The 24331-nt window shown below is 36.6% G+C and overlaps 2 protein-coding genes across 10 annotated transcripts in view; one reads left to right on the top strand and one right to left on the bottom strand.

Annotated features, from left to right (window-relative positions):
- Window positions 1–24331, bottom strand: part of LARP4 (La ribonucleoprotein 4) — a 192818-nt gene that overhangs the window by 51206 nt on the left and 117281 nt on the right. For 3 of the 9 annotated variants that reach the window (XM_026501893.4, XM_048216778.2, XM_048216779.2), the window contains exon 3: window positions 18515–18844. In XM_026501893.4, the coding sequence (XP_026357678.1) occupies window positions 18515–18526 (12 nt within the window). In that variant the 5' untranslated portion in view covers window positions 18527–18844. Of the gene's footprint in view, window positions 1–17222; window positions 17409–18514; window positions 18845–24331 lie in introns of those variants that run through there. The other 6 variants (XM_026501891.4, XM_044385472.3, XM_044385473.3 and 3 more) reach the window with 4 other exon arrangements.
- The window catches only part of FAM186A (family with sequence similarity 186 member A), a gene marked incomplete at its 5' end in the record, with an annotated part of 60558 nt that continues 57213 nt past the window's right edge, over window positions 20987–24331 (top strand). The window contains one exon of the mRNA XM_057318828.1: window positions 20987–21163. Coding sequence (XP_057174811.1) covers window positions 20987–21163 — 177 coding nt within the window. The remainder of the gene's footprint in view (window positions 21164–24331) is intronic.

Genomic DNA, 24331 nt, shown 5'->3' with positions numbered 1-24331 from the left:
TAATCTACTTGGGATTCACTGAGCTCTGAAATCTGATGATCAATTCTGTAAAATTCTCAGCCATTAGCTCTTCAAACTCTGCCTCTCCATCAACTAACTGCTCTATTACTTCCTTCTGGAATGCCAATAAAATGTTCATACCTTCTCATACTATGTTCCACCTCTCTTTGTATCAATCTCTCTTGTTTTCCATTTCTTTGTCTAAGAAATTACATTGAGTGATTTCTTAAGTTCTCTCTTTCAGTTCATCAATTCTCTCTTCATCTGTTTCTAAGATGAATTTAACTTGTCTACTAAGTTTCTAAGTTCTTTTTTAATAATTTTCATTTCCTAAATTTCTTTTTGGTTCTTTTATCAAATCTGACCAATGCTTTGCTTTTCTTCCCCCCCCCCCCCGCTTCTTTTTAAAGAGAGGGAGAGAATCTTAAGCAGGCTCCACACCCAGCACGGGGCCTGATCTGGTGTTGGATCTCACAATCCTGAGATCATGACCTGAGCTGAAATCAAAGAGTCGGATACTTAACCTACTCAGCCACCCAGGCACCCCTGTTTTGTTTCTTGATCATCTTTTCAGTATCTTCATTCCTTTAAGCATATTAAATATTCTAATTTTATAGCCTGTATTTGATAATTACAGTATCTGCAATCTTTCAGGGTTTGCTTTTGTGATCTGTTGTTTCTGCTAAATCATGCTCATGATGGCTTACATGCTTTATGATTTTATATTGTAAACCCATTTTCCTTGGAACTTTGTGGGAATTCTGAAGATTATGTTTAAAATATGCTCTTTAGCAGAGGATTTGTTTTCCCTCTGCTAGATGACTGCATACTAAAACTATCAATCTTGTATTCCTTTAATTTTTGACATGGTTTTCTTTTTGGTAACAACACATTGTGTGAATTTTCACTCTATTTTGGCAAAAAGAGCATCTGTGGTTAGAATTATTAGGGAAGATCACTGCCTCACCAATCCAGACCCAAAGTAAAACTGACAAGTTTCCTTTTCACTGGGAAAGTTTGCTTTTCCCCCCCTAGTTTACCTTGTGTCCTGTCTCTAAGCACTGCCAATTAAAACTAAAGCTCTGGGCCACTAAGAACCAACAGATGCATTAAGAGTAGCCCCTGGGTTTATGACCTGCTTACCTTTTGGATGAGTATTATTTTTTATTAATTTTGGTCTGAAGATTTCATTTGCTTTCTTGACAGCTTAAAGCTCTGCTTAAAAAAAAACTTTAAAAAAAAATATCTTAACCAATATTTTCAGTTGTTTTCCAGAACATCTAATTCATAATATTTCTTAAAAAAAGAAGTATCAATATTGTCTCAATGAAGCTAAATTTAGAGTAATTCCAACAACTGAAAGACAAGTATAGTATAACAACAACAACAACAAAAAAAAACTAACTTTATTCTGCCTCCCAGTAATTATGCAATTACTGGCCCCAGTTTCTTCATTTTTAAAGACATAATGCTTACTTTACCAAAATTCCTTATAGTTTTTACACACCTTGGGCACCTAACTTTATACTGGTCATTATTTCCTCTCTCCCTCTTATTATTTGTACATGCCTTTTATTAAACTCTATAATAGTTTATTTAAATACGTGTTCTAAAGCTAGGCAGTGGGCTCAAGGAAGGCAGGAACTAGGTCTTCCCATTCTATTTCAGCTATAACACAAACCAGGCTGAGAGTAGATCTTCAACTCTTCACTTGAATGAAATAGCAGAGGTATATGTGCAAAAAAAAAAAAAGAATTTTTAGCACTTCACTTACTCTTCAGAGGTGCTACAAGATGAGAGTTGAGACAATCTTTTTTTTTTTTCATGTGGACTGAGTTTAAAATGGAAGTCTAATGTTGAAGTGCTTCTTGGTTTTTGGTTTCAGAGCTGCTAAAGGCTTTTATAATAATACCAAAACCAGTAACAAAATGCCAAACCATGTAGGGGAGCAAAAGCATCTCTGAAAGTAGTGCCATTTGAATAATCACAGCAACATCTTAGTTTAGAGATATTAACTCACAATAGCATGTCGTACCAAAATTAACTAGCTCAGAGGAAACCAACTAGTTTTCTTACAGCACTAGGTAGCCACATTCCAACCCCAGATACCAAGGTATTATTTTAAAAATTTGAAGTTGCAATTTTAGAAAGCAACTCATCTTTACATTTGCCACTATGTAGACACATGAACAATGCCTGCTGTACCAAAAGAATCTTACCAAGGATTTTTATCAGTCAATATTTAGAATCCACTCTAAGTAAATTAACAGAAAGGTAATTTATTAAAGGATAGTGTCACTGCCACCATGTCACTGAAAGGGCTGAAAATGGTTGCAAAGATAACATCACCCAAAATAATGCTGAAGTGGCTTGATGAGGAAATCACTATGCCTGCCACCACCAAGCGCTAAATGCCAAAATTCGAATCCATTACCACTGCCAGGACCAAAGTCATTTCCTCATTAGAAACTTAACATTGAAACCTCCACTTAAAGCTGACCATCTCTACTGCCACTCCTTCCTGCAAAATTGAAAGTTATGAATAGAACCCTCATTTCCTTACATTGTGTATTTTCAAGCAAAAGCGATCTGTGGGTGTGTCTGACTAGTGGCTCTTAATGTTATTTAAGATGCATCCATCTAGATACAAGAGCATCTGGGAATTTTGCCTGATTCACAATATGGACATTTCTGCAAATATAGAAAGCTACTCAAAAATTGGGCGCTCCAAATATGACAAATATTCACTATAAGATATTAAGATTAATATTTAAGATATAAAATGTATTATACCATATATATTTAATTTATAAACAATTACCCAAATATTGTGGGATTACAATGAAAAATTTACCTTTTATTGATGGGATGCACTATTTTTTCTTTTTTTTTTTTAGTTTTTAATTTTATTATTTTTTACAGATTTTATGTGAGAGAGAGAGAAAGAGAGCACGTGTGCAAGCGAAGTGCACATGAGTGGGGGCAGGTGGAGAATCTTGAGCACAATCCATGCAGAGTGTGAGCCCAGCACAGGGCTCAATCTCATGACCCTGAGATCATGACCTGAGCTGAAACCAAGAGTCAGATGCTTAACCAACTGAGCCACCCAGGCGCCCTGAGTTTTTTTTTTTTTTTAAGATTTTATTTATTTATTTGACACAGATAGAGACAGCCAGCGAGAGAGGGAACACAAGCAGGGGAAGTGGTAGAGGAAGAAGCAGGCTCATAGCGGAGGAGCCTGATGTGGGGCTCGATCCCGCAACATTGGGATCACGCCCTGAGCCGAAGGCAGACGCCTAACCGCTGTGCCACCCAGGCGCCCCCCTGAGTTTTTAATTTTCATTCCAGTATAGTCAACATACAGCGTTGTATTAGTTTCAGGTGCACAATATAGTAATTCAATAATCCTATATATTCTCAGTGCTCATCATGATAAATATCCCCATCACCTATTTCACCCAACCTCTCCCATCAGTTTGGTAACTTATCAGTTTGTTCTCTGTATTTAAATAATGAGAACAGTATTTGTGACCATGAAGTTTCAATGTTTCATTATGACATTTTTATAATCAGAAGTGTTTAAAAATATTCAAACTCATCATTCCTAGGTGAGAGCAGAAATTGACAAAATCAAGGAACCAAAAATGACAGATTTTCTTACAAGTGATTTTAGAAGTTGCTATTATTTTGTGTCAGGAGTCAGCTACTCCTTCGGAGACCACACATAATTACTCAAAGCTCAACCTCTGGTAGACTTCCCAATTTAGTCAAACGAATTATTATAATCTCCATATAGCTTAAGATATAAAGAGTGATGTCCCTATGTGTTTAATACAATTCAAAGAAATATGCTCCAAAGAAATCAGGTTAGAGATTAAATAGAGTAGAGATTATAAAAACCAAATGCATTTCAGTGCAAGTGGTGATGGGGAAAAGCCCACCTCACTTCAGGGGCAAGAAGAGACTGAGATCAGGGGCCAGAGTCAGGAGTGATGGGGCTGTTGCTCAGATAGTGCCAAGAAATTCCTGGTGAGCTAAGGTGTTATCCTATCACACAGCAATTAATTTTTGATATTGAGAAAGAAAGCTTGTCCTTCTTTTACTGAGAACTAAGTACTTGACAGGACTGTGTTGGCACAATGGCTGTTATGTGCTTTCTACCCACCTCCTGGAATGCCGGAGCTTCCTACCTTCTGAGGCACTAATGGTTTGCCCATGCAAAGGATAGAAAAAAACCAACTCAGTAACTAAAGGACCAGAGCCCATTTCTGCAAACTTGGGGGTCAGCCAGAAGTTGGTCAAAAGCCCCCAAATCACTACTGCTTCTACCACTGAAGTAAAGAGATATAAAAAGTTCGTGACAGCCTGATGCCTTCCTGTGTTGTCTGAAGTCAGGATGCAGGACTTTGGCATACAGCACTCCCAAGTATTGCTAATGGATGTTCCCTTTGACCCAGCCCACTGATATTTCTCACTCCAAGAACACGAAGCTTGCCCCAGGAAAAGGGGATGCACTATTTCATTAAGTATTTAATAATAAATCAAGATAATTAATTAGATGCCTTTCAGCAGCATACTATCCATAAATCTGATGTGTCCCTTGCTAATGGTACCAAGAATAATCATAGTGTAAAGTCTATGGCATATAGACAAGCAGTACTCCTAGCGATATTTATATTTTGCACCAGACTAGTTAAGAGTATACACTCTGAAAGCCATTAATGTACACAAAAACACATATATAAGGATGTATATTGCAGCATTGATTCCTTAAGCGGAACCCTAAAAAAAAATAAAAATCTCTATCTATAGGTAAATGTAAATAAAATGTAGTATACTTTCTAACAGGAATACTATAAAAGTTAAGGGGAAAAAAGGGATAGGCCTATATATACTAACAGCGAAAAAAAATCAAGCTGCAAAACAAGCACTGTTTCATCATTTATGTTAAACATAAAATCACTGTACAGATTAAGTATGTAAAAACAGAAAAGGTCTGAAAGGTTACAACACCAACCTTATTAACAACAGAGCTATAAATTACTAAGATACTTACCAAAGAGGGAAAATGTACAAAGAACAAGCAGGAATAGTTAACTACAAAATATCATTTTTACCTACTGAACTACTTAATGTCATTTTGACAAGTATAAAAGGACACTATCAGTTCAGTGTTGTAATTCATATAATTTTTCTAAGAGTTAGCAATGTTTATCAGTACCCTTAAAATGATGCATTCTTTTAAAAATAGAATTACCAGGGGTGCCTGGGTGGCTCAGTCAGTTAAGTGTCTGCCTTTGGCTCAGATTGTGATCCCTGGGATTAACCCTCCATGGGCTCCCGTCTCAGCGGGGAGTCTGCTTCTCCCTCTGCTCCCCCCAACTTGTGCATACGTGGACTCACGCGCACGCACGCTCTCTCTCTCAAATAAATAAAATCTTAAAAAAATAAATAATAAGAAATAGAATTATCATATGATCCAGTAATTTCACTACTGGGTATTTACCCAAAGAAAAAGAAAACTAGTATTTGAAAGATGTACTATGTTTATTGCAGCATTACTTGCAACAGCCAAGATATGGAAGCAACCCAAGTGTCCATCCATAAATCAATGTATAAAGATGTGATCTATATACACAATGGAAATATTACTCAGCCATAAAAAAAGAATAAGATCTTGCCATCTGTGACAGCATGGATGGCCCAGAGAATATAACACTAAGTGAAGCCAGACAGAGAAAGATGAATATTAAGAAACAAAACAAACAGACAAAAAACTAGATACTTAAATACCGAGAACAAACTAGTTGCCAAAGGGAAGGTAGGTGGGAGGATAGGTGAAATAAAGGGGACTAAGAGTACATTTAATGTGATGAGCACTAAGTAATGTTAGAATTGCTGAATCATATCATACACCTGAAACTAACAGAACACTGTATGTTAATAATACTTCAATTAAAAAGCACTGGGAAAAAATAAACATTCTTTGATCCAGAAATCTACGTGTCAGATCTATTCGGAAGAGATATGCAAAACTATGTAAGTACAAGGATGTTCACCACACTGATTTCATAATAGTGAAAAATTAGAAACATCTAACTGCTATGGTCTAAATGTTTGTGTACCCCCAAATTCATATGTTGAAATCCTAATGCCCAATGTGATGGATCTGGAAGGTGGGACTTTTGGGAAGTGTTAAGTTAGAAGACTGAAGTCCTCATGAATGGATTAGTGCTCTTCTTAAAAAGATCCCAGTCCCCTAGCCCTTTCCACCATGTGAAGACACTGGCAAAAAGGCACTATGAACCAGAAAGCCCTTACTAAGTACCAAATCGGCTGACTCCATGATCCTGGACTTCCCAGAATTAAATTTCTGAATTTATAAGCTACCCGATCTGCGATATTGTTATAGCAGCCTGAATGGACTAAGACACCAACCACAGAGGATTTGTTCAATAACTATAGTCCAGCCATATAAAGAATATTCCAGAGCCTTAAAATTAGATTATATATAAAACTGGTAAAATCTGAGTAAGTTCTGTGGATTGTACCAATATCAATCTGCTAGTCTTTTACATCATACTATAGTTATGGCAAGGTGTTATTACTGAGGGAAACTGGGCATAAAACTACATGACACCATCCTGCACAGTTTTTTTTTTTGGCAACTTGTGAATCCGTAATTATTTCAAAATAAAATTTTTATAAATGGGGGAAATATTGTAGAAGGCATTGAAAGTGTTCATGGAAATGTGGGGAAAAAGCAAGTTGCTACCTTATTATAGAAATTTTGAATTTTGTGAAATAATGCACAACATAGAAAAGACTTGGAGAGACTAAAAAATCAGTGTTATGACTGGTTATCCCTGAGCAGTAGCATTTTTATTTTCATTTTTGTACTTTACTGTATTTTCATATAATTAACATCAATTGCTTTTAGAATCAGTAAATATATAATGAAATATTTAAGATCCAAATTAAAAGTCACATCAACTGGGTAAATCATTCCAGGCAAGTGATATAAAGACTACTGTCTTCAAAGAAGATAAGAAAAGCACAAACAAGCGAAAAGCCAATTCACAATTAATAAACGTGGAAAAATGTTCAATCACACTAGTCACCAAAGAAATGAAAAATAAATCAATTACTTCATTTTAACCTATATGGTAAACTTCTATAAATTAGAATGCAGTAAACTGGGCAACAATAAAAACTAACACTTTTGGAAAGCAATCTGTCAATACTGATATGTTGGTATGAAAAACTTTTAAAATGTCCACTCTTTGACCTACTGCAGTAAATTTTAACCGAAAAGCTTTATACTAGAGTGTCCTATATTGAATTACACCACATAAAGAAAAATTGGAAACTGAAACGTCCAACAAAAAAAGTTGTTTTTCTATGACAGTCTTTAAAATGACAAATAATGAACCTTACAAGACAGTTTAACTACAACAAAGGCTTATTTTTCTCATTTAAATTCTCAATAACCGTGTTCGATTCATTTTGTTTAGGGTTTAATGATGAATTCCATCAAAATCCTTATCTCTTCCACAGAACTAAAAGTAAGCCCCTGAGGCAACACAGTTACATAAAACATCTATTAAAGGATGTAAACTGTCCAAGTGCACTCTGAAACTATCTGCCAAAACCACCACAAAAATATTCAAATTGTCAGTCCATAAAACTGAGAGATCAATCACCACCTCTGTATCTAAGCGATATATGTCATCACCAAATAAGCCAAAAGTAGTCTTCATTATTGGTCCATTTTATGCCAGTTTCTATGTGGGGAGTGATGATGAAAGGAAAAAAGAGAAACATCAAGTTCTTGGTAAAACGATACCCTCTAGTCATAAAAGATAGCAGTTTTAAGGTAACAGAACCGTGTCAGGAAAAAAGTCATCGTGAATATGGTGAAACTATCTCTTTGGTCATATATAGCCATTTGTTTTACTTAACCTATTTACTATCAGAAACAGAAATCCCAAGCAACTTAACCCTACAAATGCTGAAAAACAAAGTGTATAAATTGATTAAAATTATCTGTCTCATGGCAAATCAATCATCCAGGTTTAATTTTTACATCTCCAATATTGAGAGGACCACCAAATTACAAGTACTTAAAAAAAAAAAAAGACACAAAACAAACACCTGTCATTTCATCTAGGATAAAACTTCAGGGTTCTACTAGAAGATGTTTAGGGGTATTTCATGGAAAACAAAAATGAAAATTAAACTGGGAATTTTTCACCCATTCTGACAGAGAGTAACCTAACAACTAACACTAATGGAACACTTAATTCACCTTCATAACAACTTCAGTTAAATACTATCATCATCCACATTTTGCAGATAAGAAAAATGTTATTTTAGGGGAGCCTGGCTGGTGCGGTTGGTGGAGCATGTGACTCTTAATCTTGGGATTGTTTAGTTCCAGCCCCACAATGGGTGTAGAGATTACTTAAAAATACAATCTTAAAAAAAAAGAAAAAGAAAAAGAAAAGTTACTTTACCCAAAGGTAATGTGCCCAATGTCGAAAAGCTAATAAGGCAGAGGCAGGATTTGAATCTAGGCAGGAGAGTCTGCCAATACATTTGTACAGTGGTTCTTAAACACTACACTACAGTTACCTTACAAAAAAGTTTTAAGACAACCAGTTATTTGAAGAAGAAAAAAAAGACAACCAGTTACATACCATTTAAGGAATCTCCTCACCAAGCCAAATGGTCCCTAGCTCAGTTCTGCCTGGAGTGGCTAATAATCCAGAAAAAAATGGATATGCCACCAGATAACTAGGGTCCTCAGAGCAGAAGTCAATTCAGCTCTGCACTGATTTCTATCTCAGGGCCGAGGTAATTTTATATCCTAGGGCCAAAGCTAATTTTCAATTAAATAAAAAAAGATAATATTCATGGCAATTTATGCAATCAAATTTACCTTCTATCACAAGCACTTAAATCTTTACCTGAATTATTTTGTCAGCAAGGTCCGCAATGGCAATGGCCTTATGTATGGTTTACTGCTCTCTAGCACCTTGAACAGTGACTAGCACACAGGAGGCCAATAACATTTGTTGAATGAATCAATGGATGAACAAATGTTATATGAGAGTTTCTCAAACTTTACTGTGCGTAAGAATCATCTAGGGATCTTGCTAAAATGCAGATTCTGATTCAGCAGTTCAGGGACAGGGGCTGAGAGTATTCTAAGATGCCCTTGGGTAACTAAGTTTGGGGCTGGTCTACAGCTCACACTTTGAATAGCAAGGTAACTGGACCACCTGAAGTCATTTCCCCCAAATTCTTCAAACAGTCAAGAATCAGGATTCACTTACTCTCCACTGTGGAAGAAAACCTGAAGTTTATTAATCAATAAAGCTATTACTGCCGATCCTTCGGTATCAAAAGGAAAAACTTATATCCCCAAATTCCCACTACAACTCAGTCAGATGGCATCTGTTGACTGTTTAGAAACAAACAAACAAAAAAAAAACCCAAAACAAAATAGGCTTCCATAGATTAGCAGTTTAGCTTTGGGGGTGGGGGGCATCAAGGATTACTCTGAAAATGTAATCAAAACTAGACTTCTCCCTAGAAAGTTCTATAGGAAATTCATGAACCCCCTCATCAAGATTAAAAACTCTATCGGTATTTGGCTTTTAAGTAATTTAAATAATCCTCAACATATTGAGTCATTTTACTCCAAACTGTCATCTGATAAAGCCAATGGCTAACTATACAAATGAAATTTTAAATTCTAACTTCAAATATCAGTATTAAATATCAAAATAATCCTTTTCAGAAATGTGTATAGTCAAGTCAGCAAGCCATTATTTTCAAATAAAAACAACCAGAAAACTAAGATGAGACTTATCTTTCCTAAGTGTATATGAAAGCAGCAGCTCACATGTAGTGTTTATTATGCACCATACGAAGTACTTTACGTTAACTGTCAATCTTCTTAACACCCTTATGTGACCTATTAATATTATCCTATGTTATTAGTATTATTCTTTTTTTTTTTTTTAAAGATTTTATTTATTCGACAGAGACAGAGACAGCCAGCGAGAGAGGGAACACAAGCAGGGGGAGTGGGAGAGGAAGAAGCAGGCTCATAGCGGAGGAGCCTGATGTGGGACTCGATTCCAGAACTCTGGGATCACGCCCTGAGCCGAAGGCAGACGCTTAACCGCTGTGCCACCCAGGCACCCCTATTAGTATTATTCTTGATTTATACGTAAGAAAACAGAGAAACAGAGGTGAAACAACTAGCTCAAGGTCATACAAATCGAAAGGGGCTGAGCCTTGGGACGCCTGGGTGGCACAGCGGTTGGGGGTCTGCCTTCGGCTCAGGGCGTGATCCCGGCGTTGTGGGATCGAGCCCCACAGCGGGCTCCTCCGCTATGAGCCTGCTTCTTCCTCTCCCACCCCCCCTGCTTGTGTTCCCTCTCTCGCTGGCTGTCTCTATCTCTGTCGAATAAATAAATAAAATCTTAAAAAAAAAGGGGGGGGGCTGAGCCTGAACAATAGCCTGAACCCAGTGCACTGTTCTTAACCACTCTTTTGTGCAACCCTGTCTATAAATGTATCTTATCATAACTACTCAATCACTGCCCCATTTTTTTCCTTCACCTAACTCAAAAGACTAGAATAATCCTATATTTCTCTTACCTTGCTTAACTGCAAATTTTTTTAAATTTCTAAAAATTTAATTTCTCATAGCTAATTCAACAACAAATAGTTCAGCACCAACTTATGTGCACTATGTTAGTGATTTGGGGAAAAATACTGCCGGTAAGTATACAGTCTCTTCTGAAAAACTAAAAGTTATCATACAAATCAGGACACGTTTGAGCATGAAACAGGATGGGACATCTGTTCCAGAAAACAGGTGTACACTCTTAACTATCTGGGACAAAATGGGAGGTATGATCCCACTAACCAATTTCGTAGTTTGCAGTATCTAGTGGTACGAAGTACTGGCCACCCATGTACAACACAAACCCTGGATTACTCCTGACTTTCTGTTTTGACACGGAAAATGCTTTTCTTTTCCCTCAATAATATATAAACCAAACAAAACTTAACTCCTCATCCTTGGAGTCTGGCTTTAAGTCTACAGTTCATATTCTATCCCTAGTAATATTCATCTAAAGTACTCCGAAAGAAAGAAAGAAAGAAAAAGAAAGAAAGAAAGAAAGAAAGAAAAGAAAAAAAAGAAAAGAGAACGAACAAACTCCTCTGTCTTTGATTTAGAGTCAGTCATTTATAAATACAGAGATATTTTCTGAACCAAAGTTTGCCTCAAAAGTTTGGCTCTATTACAAGAAACAGACAAGAGAAGACACATGAGTACGTAATATTCAAAAGCTTCTTTTTCTTACATTTACCTATATTTGCCCATTAGAAAAAATTTTCATCGTAAAAGAGGAAATATAAACCATCTATTTGCATTTTATTGTTTGTATTCCTTTAAATTTTGCATATAAATGAGTCTGTATTTTAACATACTGCAATCTTCATTCTTGTTGTAGAAGTTTTATTTGCCCAATTAAAAGTATACTCTTAAGCTATAAAAAATTTAATAAGGTAATTACCCGTTTGGCTTACCCAGAATCAGGGTAAATTAGTAACAAGGCTCAGATCAGAACTCAAAAAGGTATACAACTCTCTCTCTTTTCTTAAAGGTTATGTATCTCTTAAATCAGTGCTATCTCACAGCAGTTTTTGCAATTACCAGTGCCATTATGATGTAGTTTTAATAAATCTTCCAAAAATGTTCAACAAATCAGGCACAAATTGCAGTCATTTTGGAAGGTTACTATTTATACACTGGACAATTTACATCACAATAACAGAGTTGCTATGATGATCAAACCGATAGTTGTCAGTTAAGCTCTTCTCTACACTGTGTTACAAGGCTTTGTACATAAACATCATAAACATCACCAACACAAACTTTGTCAGATTATTATTCCCAAATTACAGATAGGAACTTAAGGTTCCAAAAAGTTGTCACTTTAGTCTAAGGTCATACAACTAACATTTGAACCCAGGATTCCAAAATCCTTACAGAAAATCACAGTGCATAATGCAAAAGTTTATAATGCAGAAGTTTATGTTTTCAAGACTGGAAACCTTCCTCAAGAACTAAACATTAAAGAAAACAAAATTTAAGCAAAATACAGAATATAGGAACAATAAAATAAAATGCTGTGAACACTTCAGAGCTAAAGAGTCATTTTCCATTTTCACTTAAGGATCTTCGAAGAGGTTAAAAATCTTTTTAATGACTTCAAGATGATAGCTGGATTATAGTTTCTCAGCTTCCTCTACTTTCCGCTTCTCTGCAATATAGACTCAGACCCCATTTCAATTACAGGGTCAAAATCTTTTCTTAAGCTCCTAGGTAGAAAATCAAAATTATCGATTTGAAATCTTCATGACTACTATCAAGGATCATTTCCATTAGCTGGGAAGTAATATGAAAGCAATACAGAGCTCCCTGATACCCCAAACAAACCCAAATTGATATATAATAGTTGAATATCAATAGTCCTAGCTTCTGGTTTTTCAGAAAACTAAACCAGTTCACCGTAATTTGAAGCACCATAAGGTACTTTTATGTTCATTTCTAAGCATTTTATTCTACTTTTCACATTTCAAAGGTAATTCCTACTTCATTCTCAGTCCATTGTATCTGAAAATATTTCTACTTGAAAATATTTTTATTTTTAAATTCTGCATCTACCTCCAATAAATATTCCAAAATCAAATTGTTCAGAAACCACTATTCATTTATTTATTTATAATTTCTCTTGGCAATCATTTCACAATTTGTTCAGGCACTTTCTTCTTCTAAGTCATTTTTTTAAAAAATCATTTTCAGTCAGTGATATCTAATAACTTTTTAAATAAATAAATTATTTAAATTAATGGGGAAAAGCCAGTACTGTACCTGGAGTGAAAGACACAACATTATGATTACTATAATATAAATGATTTCAGATTCCAAGGTTAATCTAAAATTTAAAATGTTATTACCTAAAAAAGCAGAAAACTTCAGAAGTCAGATAAATTATTTTAAAAATTATGTAAGGGCTGGGGGAAGAAGGGACTGGGCAGCTATTGTTTAATGCACACAGTTTCAGTTTTGCAAGATGAAGAGTTCTGGATGTGGACGGACGGTGGTGATGTTGCACAGCAATGTAAATGTACTTAATAACCCTGAACTATTCACTTAAAAATGGTTTAGATCATTAAATTTCATGTTATCTATACTTTAATTAAGAATTTTAAAAGTTATCTAAGAGTTATTAAATTAAAGCATCCTAGAGTGCATAAAAGTCATTGTTTCCTAAATAAGTTGTTGTAAGTATTCATTTCCAAAGAAAAACTCAAATTGAGACAGAAACCCAATTAAAACATGGCCAAACAACTAAGACATAACTGCTAAAAATATTAGAGGGGGGAAATGATCTGAAAAACACACAAAAATGTTAGCAACCATAAAAATTACTTAAAAAAAGCGTAAGCTGTCATTTAATTTGATAGAAGGGAGGATGATGCTGTTTTGAACTTACAGAATGTGTTTTAAGGGAATTTATGTTGGTACATGTCTGACAATTTTGTGAATTATCCAAACATTTTTACCTCTTCTCAGAGAGCCAGACATTGTATATGTCTCCTTCAGAACAGAGGAAAAAACCCAATAAACTACTAAAATCAATATAATCCTCTGTCTCCAAGACTAAGTTAAAAAAAGTTACATCTAAGTATTGCTTAAAATAGGATTCCTTGTCTGCCTGTAGATTTCTATTACAGTATAGCTAGAGTTCTAATTCCAGCTTCAATATTCACTAGCTGTATAATCTTGGGCAAGCTTCTTAAATTCTGTGCCATAGTTTCTTGATTCCTAAAATGGAGATAATAATTCTACCTACCTCATAGGCAGGATCGAGTAGATGTAATATCTATGTACACATGCAAAAACAATAAGCCTCACGCACAGTACGTACAATATGTGTATATCACTATTATTATAGTGTCATTATCATTACTATTACCTATCTCACTGATTCCAGTTATAAACTAAAAGCTGGGGTGTTTCCAGAAAAATGCATACAAGTAAAAGATTTTGAACACAACTGCAAAGGGCTCAGATTCCAGATTAGGGAAGCCCTACCAAAGATGATCCACAAGCAACCTGGTTTATAGTAAAGTGGCTCTTAACCTCTCTTGCGCCATGGACCTCTTTAGCAGTCCAAATAATCTACAGATTTCTTCTCAGAATGTTTTTAAATTTTTTTTTTTTTTTAAAGATTTTATTTATTTATGTGACAGAGAGACAGCCAGCGAGAGAGGGAACACAAGCAGGGGGAGAGGGAGAGGAAGAAGCAGGCTCCCAGCCGAGGAACCCGATGTGGGACTCGATCCCGGTACACCAGGATCACGCCCTGAGCCGAAGGCAGACGCTTAACGACTGCGCTACCCAGGCGCCCAGAATGTTTTTAAATTTTGAAAGGCACAGGATCACAAAATAAACCAATCATATTATAGTTATCAAAATATTTTTAAATTTCTACTTTAGTAATAAATGTGCTTTACTAATGCATTAAATAACAAGATTTTTAAACATATAACAAGGAGTAATAAACATTAACAGTATTTCAAGATACCTGCAAAAACTGTAATATATGAAATTATTTCTTGTTGAATCCACTGCAATTTCAAGAATTTTCAATTCTCTTAGATTTTAATTAGAAGCTAGTCAAAATAAACAGGCAAAATTTTTCCCCCTCAATGAAGTTCACAGACTTCCTCAATTCTAACCAGAGACCCAGATTAAGAATCCTTGGCTTAGGGGAAAGTGCAAAAATAAGTTCTGGAGCCAGAGACATGTGTTCTAGACGCCAGACTTCAGACTTTAGTCCTCACATTATTTGCACCTGAATGACCTCAAGCATCAAACTGAGTTTTGGTTCACTCATTTAGAATAATTTCTAAATCCTATAGGTTATTCCTATAGTTCTAAGGATCAAATATTACCTAACAAAATGCCACATGACCAGTGTGTTATTATTATTTTTTAACTGATTTTAATACCATATATTCGGCCCCAAATGTTTAGTGACATTGTTAATTTTCAGTAACTCGTTATAGGAGAAAAGTTAAAAACCACATACTGAGTCACGAAGAAAATGATTAGTGTAAATATTAATAGTTTAATAAGAGCCATGATTTGGCACTAGAATGACATATATCTAAATCCCAATTCCACTACTTTTTTTTTTTTTTAAAGATTTTATTTATTAATTTGACATAGAGAGACAGCCAGTGAGAGAGGGAACACAAGCAGAGGGAGTGGGAGAGGAAGAAGCAGGCTCCTACCGGAGGAGCCTGATGTGGGGCTCGATCCCAGAACGCTGGGATCACGCCCTGAGCCGAAGGCAGACGCTTAACCGCTGTGCCACCCAGGCGCCCCCCAATTCCACTACTTCTAAATTACTTAATCTCTCCACCTCAGTTTTCTCAACTGTAAAACATTGCAATGTTGTTTTAGAAACAAGAGAGGATCTAGCTTAAACAATCTAATATGAAGCGATTATTAAAGTTCACATTTTAACAAAGCCAAAGGAATCAATTTGGAATCCAAAAGTTTATTTTGGAATTCATGTTAATATAAATAAAACTTCACACTCACTTGCCCAGCAAAACACATACATACTTAAAATCTGAAGCATTTGCATGGCATAACGTTCCTAATACAAACTGGCACTGTTTAAAATCATATCTGATTTATCCTGCCGGAAAAAACCTACAATGAGGATAAAAAACGGTCAACAGAATGGGTTCAGTAATCTCAAATCTTTTCATGATTTACTAGGAGTGTTCCAATGTATGTTTACTACCAATGTCGGATATACTCTAAGGTAGCTATCTCTTTAAAACCCAATTTAAAGCTCTCAAATTTATCAGCTACACATGGTCGGTTAGATTAAAAAAAAATTAAAGCATGTATTTACTTTATGCCGGAATATTACGGAGTAAAATCCATCCCTCCCTCCAAGAGAGAAAAAAAACAACCTGCCACAGACTGGCCCTGGCTTCTCGATCCATTATACAACCTGTAAATTCCTTCCCTCATTGAAAAGATTCTTTTTATGGGCATAGTTAACAAGTGCCAAGTTGCGAAGTTGCAGCTTTGCTGGTTTGACGTTTTCACAATGCAAGAACAATATGATCTGGAATCTACTCAAAGCATTAGCCAGGCAGTCAGCTGATGCTCACTGCACACAAGAGAAAGACAGAAATAAGAGAAATTAAACCTCGTATTTGTGTAAGACAGGTATCCACTACCTTTAAAACTAAAATAGGCCAGCAACAGACGTCCCAGTTAAAATAAAAGTATTTCTATTGTTAAATAACATTAAAGAACAAAACAAAACACCCGGCTTTCCCCGGACTAGGTTTCTCTCATTCTTGGAATTTTCCTCGTATAAGGGCTTTTATTCGTCCATAAAGCCAAACCCTCATCACAGAGCCACTGCCTGAGTAACTTTTACAAAAGGTCAAAGCGGTGCCTTTCAAGGCTTCCAAAGCCTATTGGCGTCTCCTCCGTTCACATTAATTCGCTTTCCACCCACAGAACGTTCCAGAGACTTAGGGACGGGGACCAAACAAAATTTGGTGGGGGTTGCTAAACAGCAGCTTTCAACTTTCTCTTCAACACACTTATACCGAATTTCACCTTCCTCCCTCCGCGGCCCCACATGTTGCTTGCTTCCCTCCCAGAGGGCCCCGCGAGACCTCGCTTCTCCACCACCACCACCCCCCCGCGCCCAACGCGCCCACCTGATTACCCTTTTCTCCGTAGACTCCGCCCCCGTCCTGCTGCACCCCCCCCCCCGCCTGTTTGCCTCCTCTAGGAGGTCCATATGGGACACTTTCCCCTTCCTCTAATTCTCACCTCACACCAGACAAGCCTGGATTCTCCACCTTCAATTCTCCCCCACTACGGCCCTCACTTCCCGCAGCTTCCTAAAGTGTTGTGAGAGCGCAGAGTGGAGCCGCAGGCCTGCACGGCCCAGGTGCTGTGTCAGCCTATCTGCCGGTTCCGCGGCGTGTACGGCCTGGAAAGTCACATGGCGGTGGGACCGGCCGGCGCCTCCACACTCCTGCTCTCCTCACAGCAGGACGACATTACCAAGTCCACTCACCTCCACGAAGAGCAACATGTCTTCCTCCGCTCGGCCCAATCGTTCTCGCCGCCGCGACTCCAACGGGCTTACAGGCCCGAGCCCCAATCGCTAGGATAAGGACACTCGCCTGGCCCCTCCACCCGGCAGTGGACCCGGCTCCTCCCCCGCCGTCAGCCGCTGCGGCCTGACCCGCCCAGTCCCACCTCCCTAGAAAGAGCAACTGCTTCCGGCTCTAGAGAACAATTGCTTCCGGGAGAAGAGAAACCACTCGGCGCGCTCAACTTTTGCGCTACCTTTTCCAGCGGCAGCATGGGAGGTACTATCATCAGTCCTGGGGGAGGAGGGAAGTGACCAGAGGAAAGCACCATTCTGTACCACGGGGGTGTGTAAAAATCTTATTGACGCATTTTATCCCTCGCCAAACGCATTTTATCCCTCGCATTTTATAATTAAGGAGTTTTCATAGTTCAAAATCTAGATCTGATGAAAAGCCGAGCTTGTGTGAAGTGTCCGGGACAGACGCCCAATCCTTCCGAAAAGGTGGTGGCTTGGAGAAAAAAGTAGAGAAGAAAAAAACCAAGCCGCAGTAATAGTAAATATATTAATAACAGCTGCTGTATATTAAATGCTTACTATGTGCCTGGCATTATGCTAAATATTTCATGAGAATTAATCTTTGAAAAACCTTATGCAATAGATAGTATCCCCATTTTACAGTTGAAGGAGCCCTCTAGGAGAGCAGGTTTCCCTGAGAACCGCCTTTAAAGAACTTTGCCCTGTGTTCGCTTAAATCGGGTACCCACATCTATGCTTCTTAATACTTAGTATGGATAGCCTCTTCGTTGATGTTCTGTCACTCTCACTTCAAATGAAGTACAATAAAAACAAAATTAGATGATCCAAAATCCTTATTATTTCAGCAATACCTAGCAAGCTTTATCATTCCCTATCAGTCCCACTTCTATATCCTAGTTCAGGACACTTATCTTTTGAAATAATTGTCTTGATCTTTTCTACTGATTTTTCCCATTCTGTTATTTCAAAAACCTTTCTCGATTAAAGGTTTCATTTTCACCGAACTGTACTTGCTTTCAAAACCTTACCATTCTGGTCCCATGTAATCTCCCTTACTTTATCTCTAATGAATCTACTCACTTTTTCACTTGAATACCAAATTAATTTCTCCATCAAATTCGTTATATTTGTGTTCCATCCTCTCCCTAATCTCATCCACAGTAAACTCAACATTACTTCATCTGAATTAAATCAATCTCCCCACCTTTCCCCTGAAAGACAAACTCAACACTCACCTCCAAAGCCATGGCTCAAGGTGTCTTCACTGTCTGGAATGCCTTCATTTGTCAGTCAACCTTCTCTCTCCATAGGGTTTTCCCAAAAACACTGCTCCCCACAGATTGCTTCTTCATGTCCCTTGAATATTCTATCTTAAATTATTTTTTCTTTTTTTCGTTTTTTTAGTTTCTTCACCAGTACCCTATCGTATATTCTTCACATTCTAGGATAATGGTGGCCACATAGTAGTATCTCTCAACAAATGCTTGCCAAATTGAAAGGGAAGGAGGAAGCTTTTAAGTTTTGCTTTAAAAAGCCTTCATTTCCAGTTGCTGATGAATTCCATGCTGCATAAAAAATGAGAGAGAGAGAGCACAATAATGCTAAATTAGTTTAGTTGACAAGCATGTAGGCTGCTTTGTGAATGCCTACTGGGATAAGCAATGTAAAAAAAAATCAAGAGAAATGAAAGTTATTTAAGGATCTCACAATCTAATATTATCAACAAAGTACTTAAACAGATTGATAAATTCAAGAAATGATGGATATTTTAATCAAACTTAACATTTACCAAGATAATTCTTAATTGCGGTTCTTTCAGAAAACATTTTTAACTTCCTTGAATGGACTTAATTGTGATTTATAGGAAAGGAGGGAGTAATTTTTATGACTGGGTGTGAGGGGAGGCAATCTAACAATAAAAGAAAGTATTCTGTGGCTTAGAAAAGTTTCCATAGGAATTGAGTCTGAAACGATAATATCCAAATTTTAGAAAATTTCTGAGGAGGAACTGAGGAAGAATATGTCAAAGTTTAAAACAAACAAAAACCCTAAAACACAGTCTCTGGTTTTGAGAAGTTTACCAGCTAATGGACAGAGACAAATAATAGTTACATTCCAATGAGATAAGTACTATAACAGAAAGCTTACAAAGTGTTTTGGGAACATGGAGGAGGGGGTAACTTAGACAATGGGATATTAGAAGGAAGAATATTTAATTTGCTGTCTCTATATTGATTCATTTCTTAAAAGACAACTACTTTACGTTCCCCTGTCTCCCATTCTCTGAAGGACTGAAATACGTAAATTGTTGAACTTTGTAAGTTAGCAGCAAGGTCTGAACATAGGACTAAGTTTACAGTAAGAACTCAACATAGGAAATTCTTGTAGAGAAAGTAAATTATACATCCATAATTTGTATTAAGTCTAAAACCTACAAAATGATATTATATATTTTATGAATACATCCACCTGTAGTAAAACTATATAAACAGAGACTAGACATAAATACCTCAAATTCATGACTGTCATTAGCTCTGTAAAGGGACAGAGGGGAAGGAAGGAGTCTAGGGAGAACACCAAAGGGGACTCCAACTTTATCTCTAATGCTTTATTTTATTTAAAAATTTCTGAAGCAGGGGCGCCTGGGTGGCTCAGTTGGTTAAGCGTCTGCCTTCGGCTCAGGTCATGATCCCGGGATCCTGGGATTGAGCCCCACCTGTGGCGTCCCTGCTCAGTGGCGAGTCTGCTCCTCCCTCTCCATCTGACCCTCCCTCCTGCTCATGCTCTCCCACGCGCTCTCTCTTTCTCTCTCTAATGAATAAATTTTTTAAAAATCTTAAAAAAACATTTCTGAAGCAAATATGACAAAATGTTAATATTTGTTCATTCTATGTGATAAGCATATGGCTATTTATTATATTATTTTCTGTACTGTTTCAAAGTTTTTAATAGATAAAAAAGCTACACAGCTAACAAAACTACCCTGTCCTTTAATTGCTCCAGTGTCCTAAATCTTTTCACCTCCTCTGCAATCAAAGGAGCTGCCCAGAATACTCCTCTCAGTTACAAAGCAGCATCCAGTTCCCTTCAATTTCTCCAGCCAGCTATGGAATTTCAAAACCTTCTTCAGTCACGTTCCTTGGGAAAATGAACAACTAGGCAGTGCAAAGAGTGTGATCTTCACCCAAATAATAGCTTCCAAATTATTACATGTCTAGGACAAGTTCAGGGGCCCCTGAAGACATGGTAACACAACTAGTCCATTACAGATTTAAAAATTCTTAGCCAAAACCTCAGAAAGAGAGAAGAATCAGGAGTTACATTTGATATACTGGATCTTGAATTCTAACACCTAGATTTTAAGCTTATTTAAGCAAGGCTATATCTTCTATTTCTTTTAGCGTTCCTCTTGTCTATTCTTTCCTACCCTCCCTCCCCCCTACCATCACAGCATATAGATAGAACGCCTAGTTCTCTGCTTATAGTAAGCACTCTAGAAATGTTTGAGTCATTGATGTCACAATGGATCTACTATGACATCACCAGGACTGGAATACCATGGTTAGCAACAAATTAGGGTAAACCACAACCTCTGGGAGCAGGAAAGACCTCTCCTAGCTTCCTCGTGGACACCTTTATTAGCATTTGCCTATATTCTGTGAAAAAAGAAGAAATAAAAGAAAATCACTCAACTTTTCAAAATATTTATCAAAATGCAAGGTGGGATAGACCCCGAATCTGAATCAGAAAAAGAAGTTGCAGATTCCACCATCATATCCAGCAAAGCCCTGTATAAATCAGGGGTCCCTCAGCTGGAGATCCCATTTGCAGTACAGGATGTCATCTCTAGGATTGAGCAAGCACAGCTTTATCGAGCCAGAGAGGTAGGTCGTAAATGAGAGGTTTACAGATTACTAATTTTTTTTTTTTAACTTTCAATGATAAGCTACATTTTTTTAAACTCATTTTATTTTCATGATCTTTGACTATGTTTGAGGTAACTTTGATTTCAAATAACAGTTTCACCTGACTCTGTGGATAACATGCTCCAATTTTGTTAGTCTCTTTTACTTTCCTATCAGAATTAATTAAGCCTTTTAAGAAATAAATCACATGTGCTATTGAGTGACTGGGATAGAAAGAAAAATAAAAATCTATAGCTAATATTGATATCTAATTTCAGTCAATAGTTTTCATTTGTTCTTAAGTAAACTTTTGTCAAATAGCTGTTAACAAGAAGAAAGCTGGTTTGAATTCCAGCTCATGGAAGGGGAATTTATTGGCCAGTAGAAACTCAAGGACAATGAACAAAAGCTTGAATAATATAACAATCCAATAAACCCCAAACCATTAAGGTTATACTGCGTTCTATTCTCTCAAACAGAATACAACAAAATCAGTCAGGTTGAAAGAAATTAATTCAAGAAAGTTTTTTCCTATGTTTAAGGAGTGCTAAATATTTGTACTTTCTCATTCTCCGAATAAACTTACTCCTGCTCTAACTCCCCACAACTAACAATAATAACCTGGTGTTTGCTTTTAACACCTTTATTGAGGTATAATTGACACATAATAAGCTGTAAATATTTTTAAGTATACAAGTTTAGATAATATAACCTCCTGTGAAAACCTCATCACGATCAACATAATGAACTTACCAATCTCCCCAAAAAGTTTCCTTATGCTCAGTTACAATTCCTCCTATCTACCCTTCCTGACCCCCACCCCCACCCCAATCTCTAGGCAGCTGCCAATCTGCTTTCTGTCACTATAAGTTATTTTGCATTTTAAAATAATTTTATATAAGTGGAATCATACAGCATCTATTTTCTCTCAAATAAATAAAATCTTAAAAAAAAGATTCACTCCCTCTCCCTCTGCCCCCTCACTCTCTAAAAAAATGAAATTGCTATGAATATTTGTATATTTATTCATGACTTATTTTATAGACATATGCTTTCATTTCTTTGGGATAAATACTTGGGTTAGAATGGCTGGGTCATGTGGTATATAAATGTTCACCTTTTTAAAACTACCAAACTTTTAAAAAATGGTTATATATCTGTTGGCCATCTTGATATCTTCTTTGGAAAAATGTCTATTCATGTCTTCTGCCCATTTTCAAACTGGATTATTTGGTTTTTGGGTGTTGAGTTTTATAAGTTCTTTATATATTTTGGATACTAACCCTTTATCAGATATGTCATTTGCAAATATCTTCTCCCATTCTGTAGGTTGCCTTTTAAGTTTTTTTTTATTGTTTTTATTGCTGTGCAGAAACTTTAATTTTGATAAAGCCTTAATGCCTTATTTTTGCTTTTGTTTCCCTTCGCTCAGGAGACCAATGTCAAAGGCATTGACATTGTTTACCTGTATTCTCCTCTAGGATTTTAATGGCTTCCTGTCTCACATTTAGGTCTTTCATCCATTTTGAATTTATTTTTGTATATGGTATATGAAAGGGGTCCGGTTTCATTCTTTTGCATGTTGCTGTCCAGTTTTCCCAACACCGTTTGTTGAAGAGACTATCTTTTTTCCATTGGATATTCTTTTCTGCTTTGTCAAAGATTAATTGACCATATGGTTGTGGGTTCATTTCTGGGTTTTCTATTCTGTTCCTTAGAACTATGTGTCTATTTTTGTGCCAATACCATCATCAGGGAAATACAAATTAAAACTATGATGAGATATCACCTCATACCTGTCAGAATGGCTACAATTAAGAACACAGGAAACAACAGGTATTGGATGCTGAGAAAGAGGAACCCTCTTACACTGTTGGGTGGAAATGCAAACTGGTGCAGCCACTCTGGAAAATAATATGGAGGTTCCTCAAAAAGTTAAAAATTGAACTATCCTATGACCCAGCAACTGCACTACTAGGGATTTACCCAAAGGATACAAAGATACTGATTTGGGGGCTCCCGTGGCGCAGTCGTTAAGTGTCTGCCTTCGGCTCAGGGCGTGATCCTGGTGCTCTGGGATCGAGCCCCACATCGGGCTCCTCCGCTAGGAGCCTGCTTCTTTCTCTCCCACTCCCCCTGCTTGTGTTCCCTCTCTCACTGGCTGTCTCTCTCTGTCAAATAAATAAAATCTTTAAAAAAAAATACTGATTTGAAGGGATACATGCTCTCCTATATTTATAGCAGCATTATCAACAATAGCCAAATTATGGAAAAAGCCCAAATGCCCATCAGCTGATGAATGGATAAAGAAGATGTCATATATATATATATATATATATATATATATATATATATATATATATGCAATGGAATATTACTCAGCCATAAAAAAGAATGGAATCTTGAATTTGCAATGATGTGGATGGAGCTGGAGAGTAGTATCCTAAGTGATGTAAGTCAGTCAGAGAAAGATAAATACCATGAGTTCACTCATATGTGGAATTTAAGAAACAAAACAAACGAACATGGTTGGGGGCGAGGAAGAGAGGCAAACCAAGTAACTGACTCTTAACTATAGAGAACAAAATGATGGTTACCAGAGGGGGTGGGGTGGGAGGATGGTTAGATAGAAGAAGGGATTAAGGAGTGCACTTGTTGTGGGGAACACCAGGTGTTTTGTGGAGTGTGGAGTGACAATATTGTACATCTGAAAATAATATTACACTGTATGTTAACTAACTGGAATTTAAATTAAAACTTTTTAAAAAGTGGTTATACTATTTTATATTCCCACAAGCAGTATATGAGATTTGCAATTGCTCCACATCTTTATCAACACTTGATGTTGTCGGTCTTTTTAATTTTAACTATTCCAAAAGGTGTACAATAGTATCTCATTGTGGTTTTAATTTACAGTTTCATGATGACTAATGATTTTGAGCAACTTTCCACAAGTTTATTTGCATTCAGTATGTTTTCTTTGGTAGTTCAAATATTTTGACCGTATTTTAAAAGCTTATTCATCTATGCTCTTATTATTGAGTTTTGAGTATTTTTATGTATTTTGATTGCAAATTTTATCAGATAAGTGATTTGCAAATATTTTTTCCTATTCTGTGGCTTGTCTTTTTCTTTTACTAATTGTGT

This window comes from Ursus arctos, unplaced genomic scaffold (assembly GCF_023065955.2).
Source record: "Ursus arctos isolate Adak ecotype North America unplaced genomic scaffold, UrsArc2.0 scaffold_26, whole genome shotgun sequence".
NCBI lineage: Eukaryota > Metazoa > Chordata > Mammalia > Carnivora > Ursidae > Ursus > Ursus arctos.
Note: the sequence above shows the minus strand (reverse complement) of the source record. Positions and strands in the feature narration are given on the sequence as shown.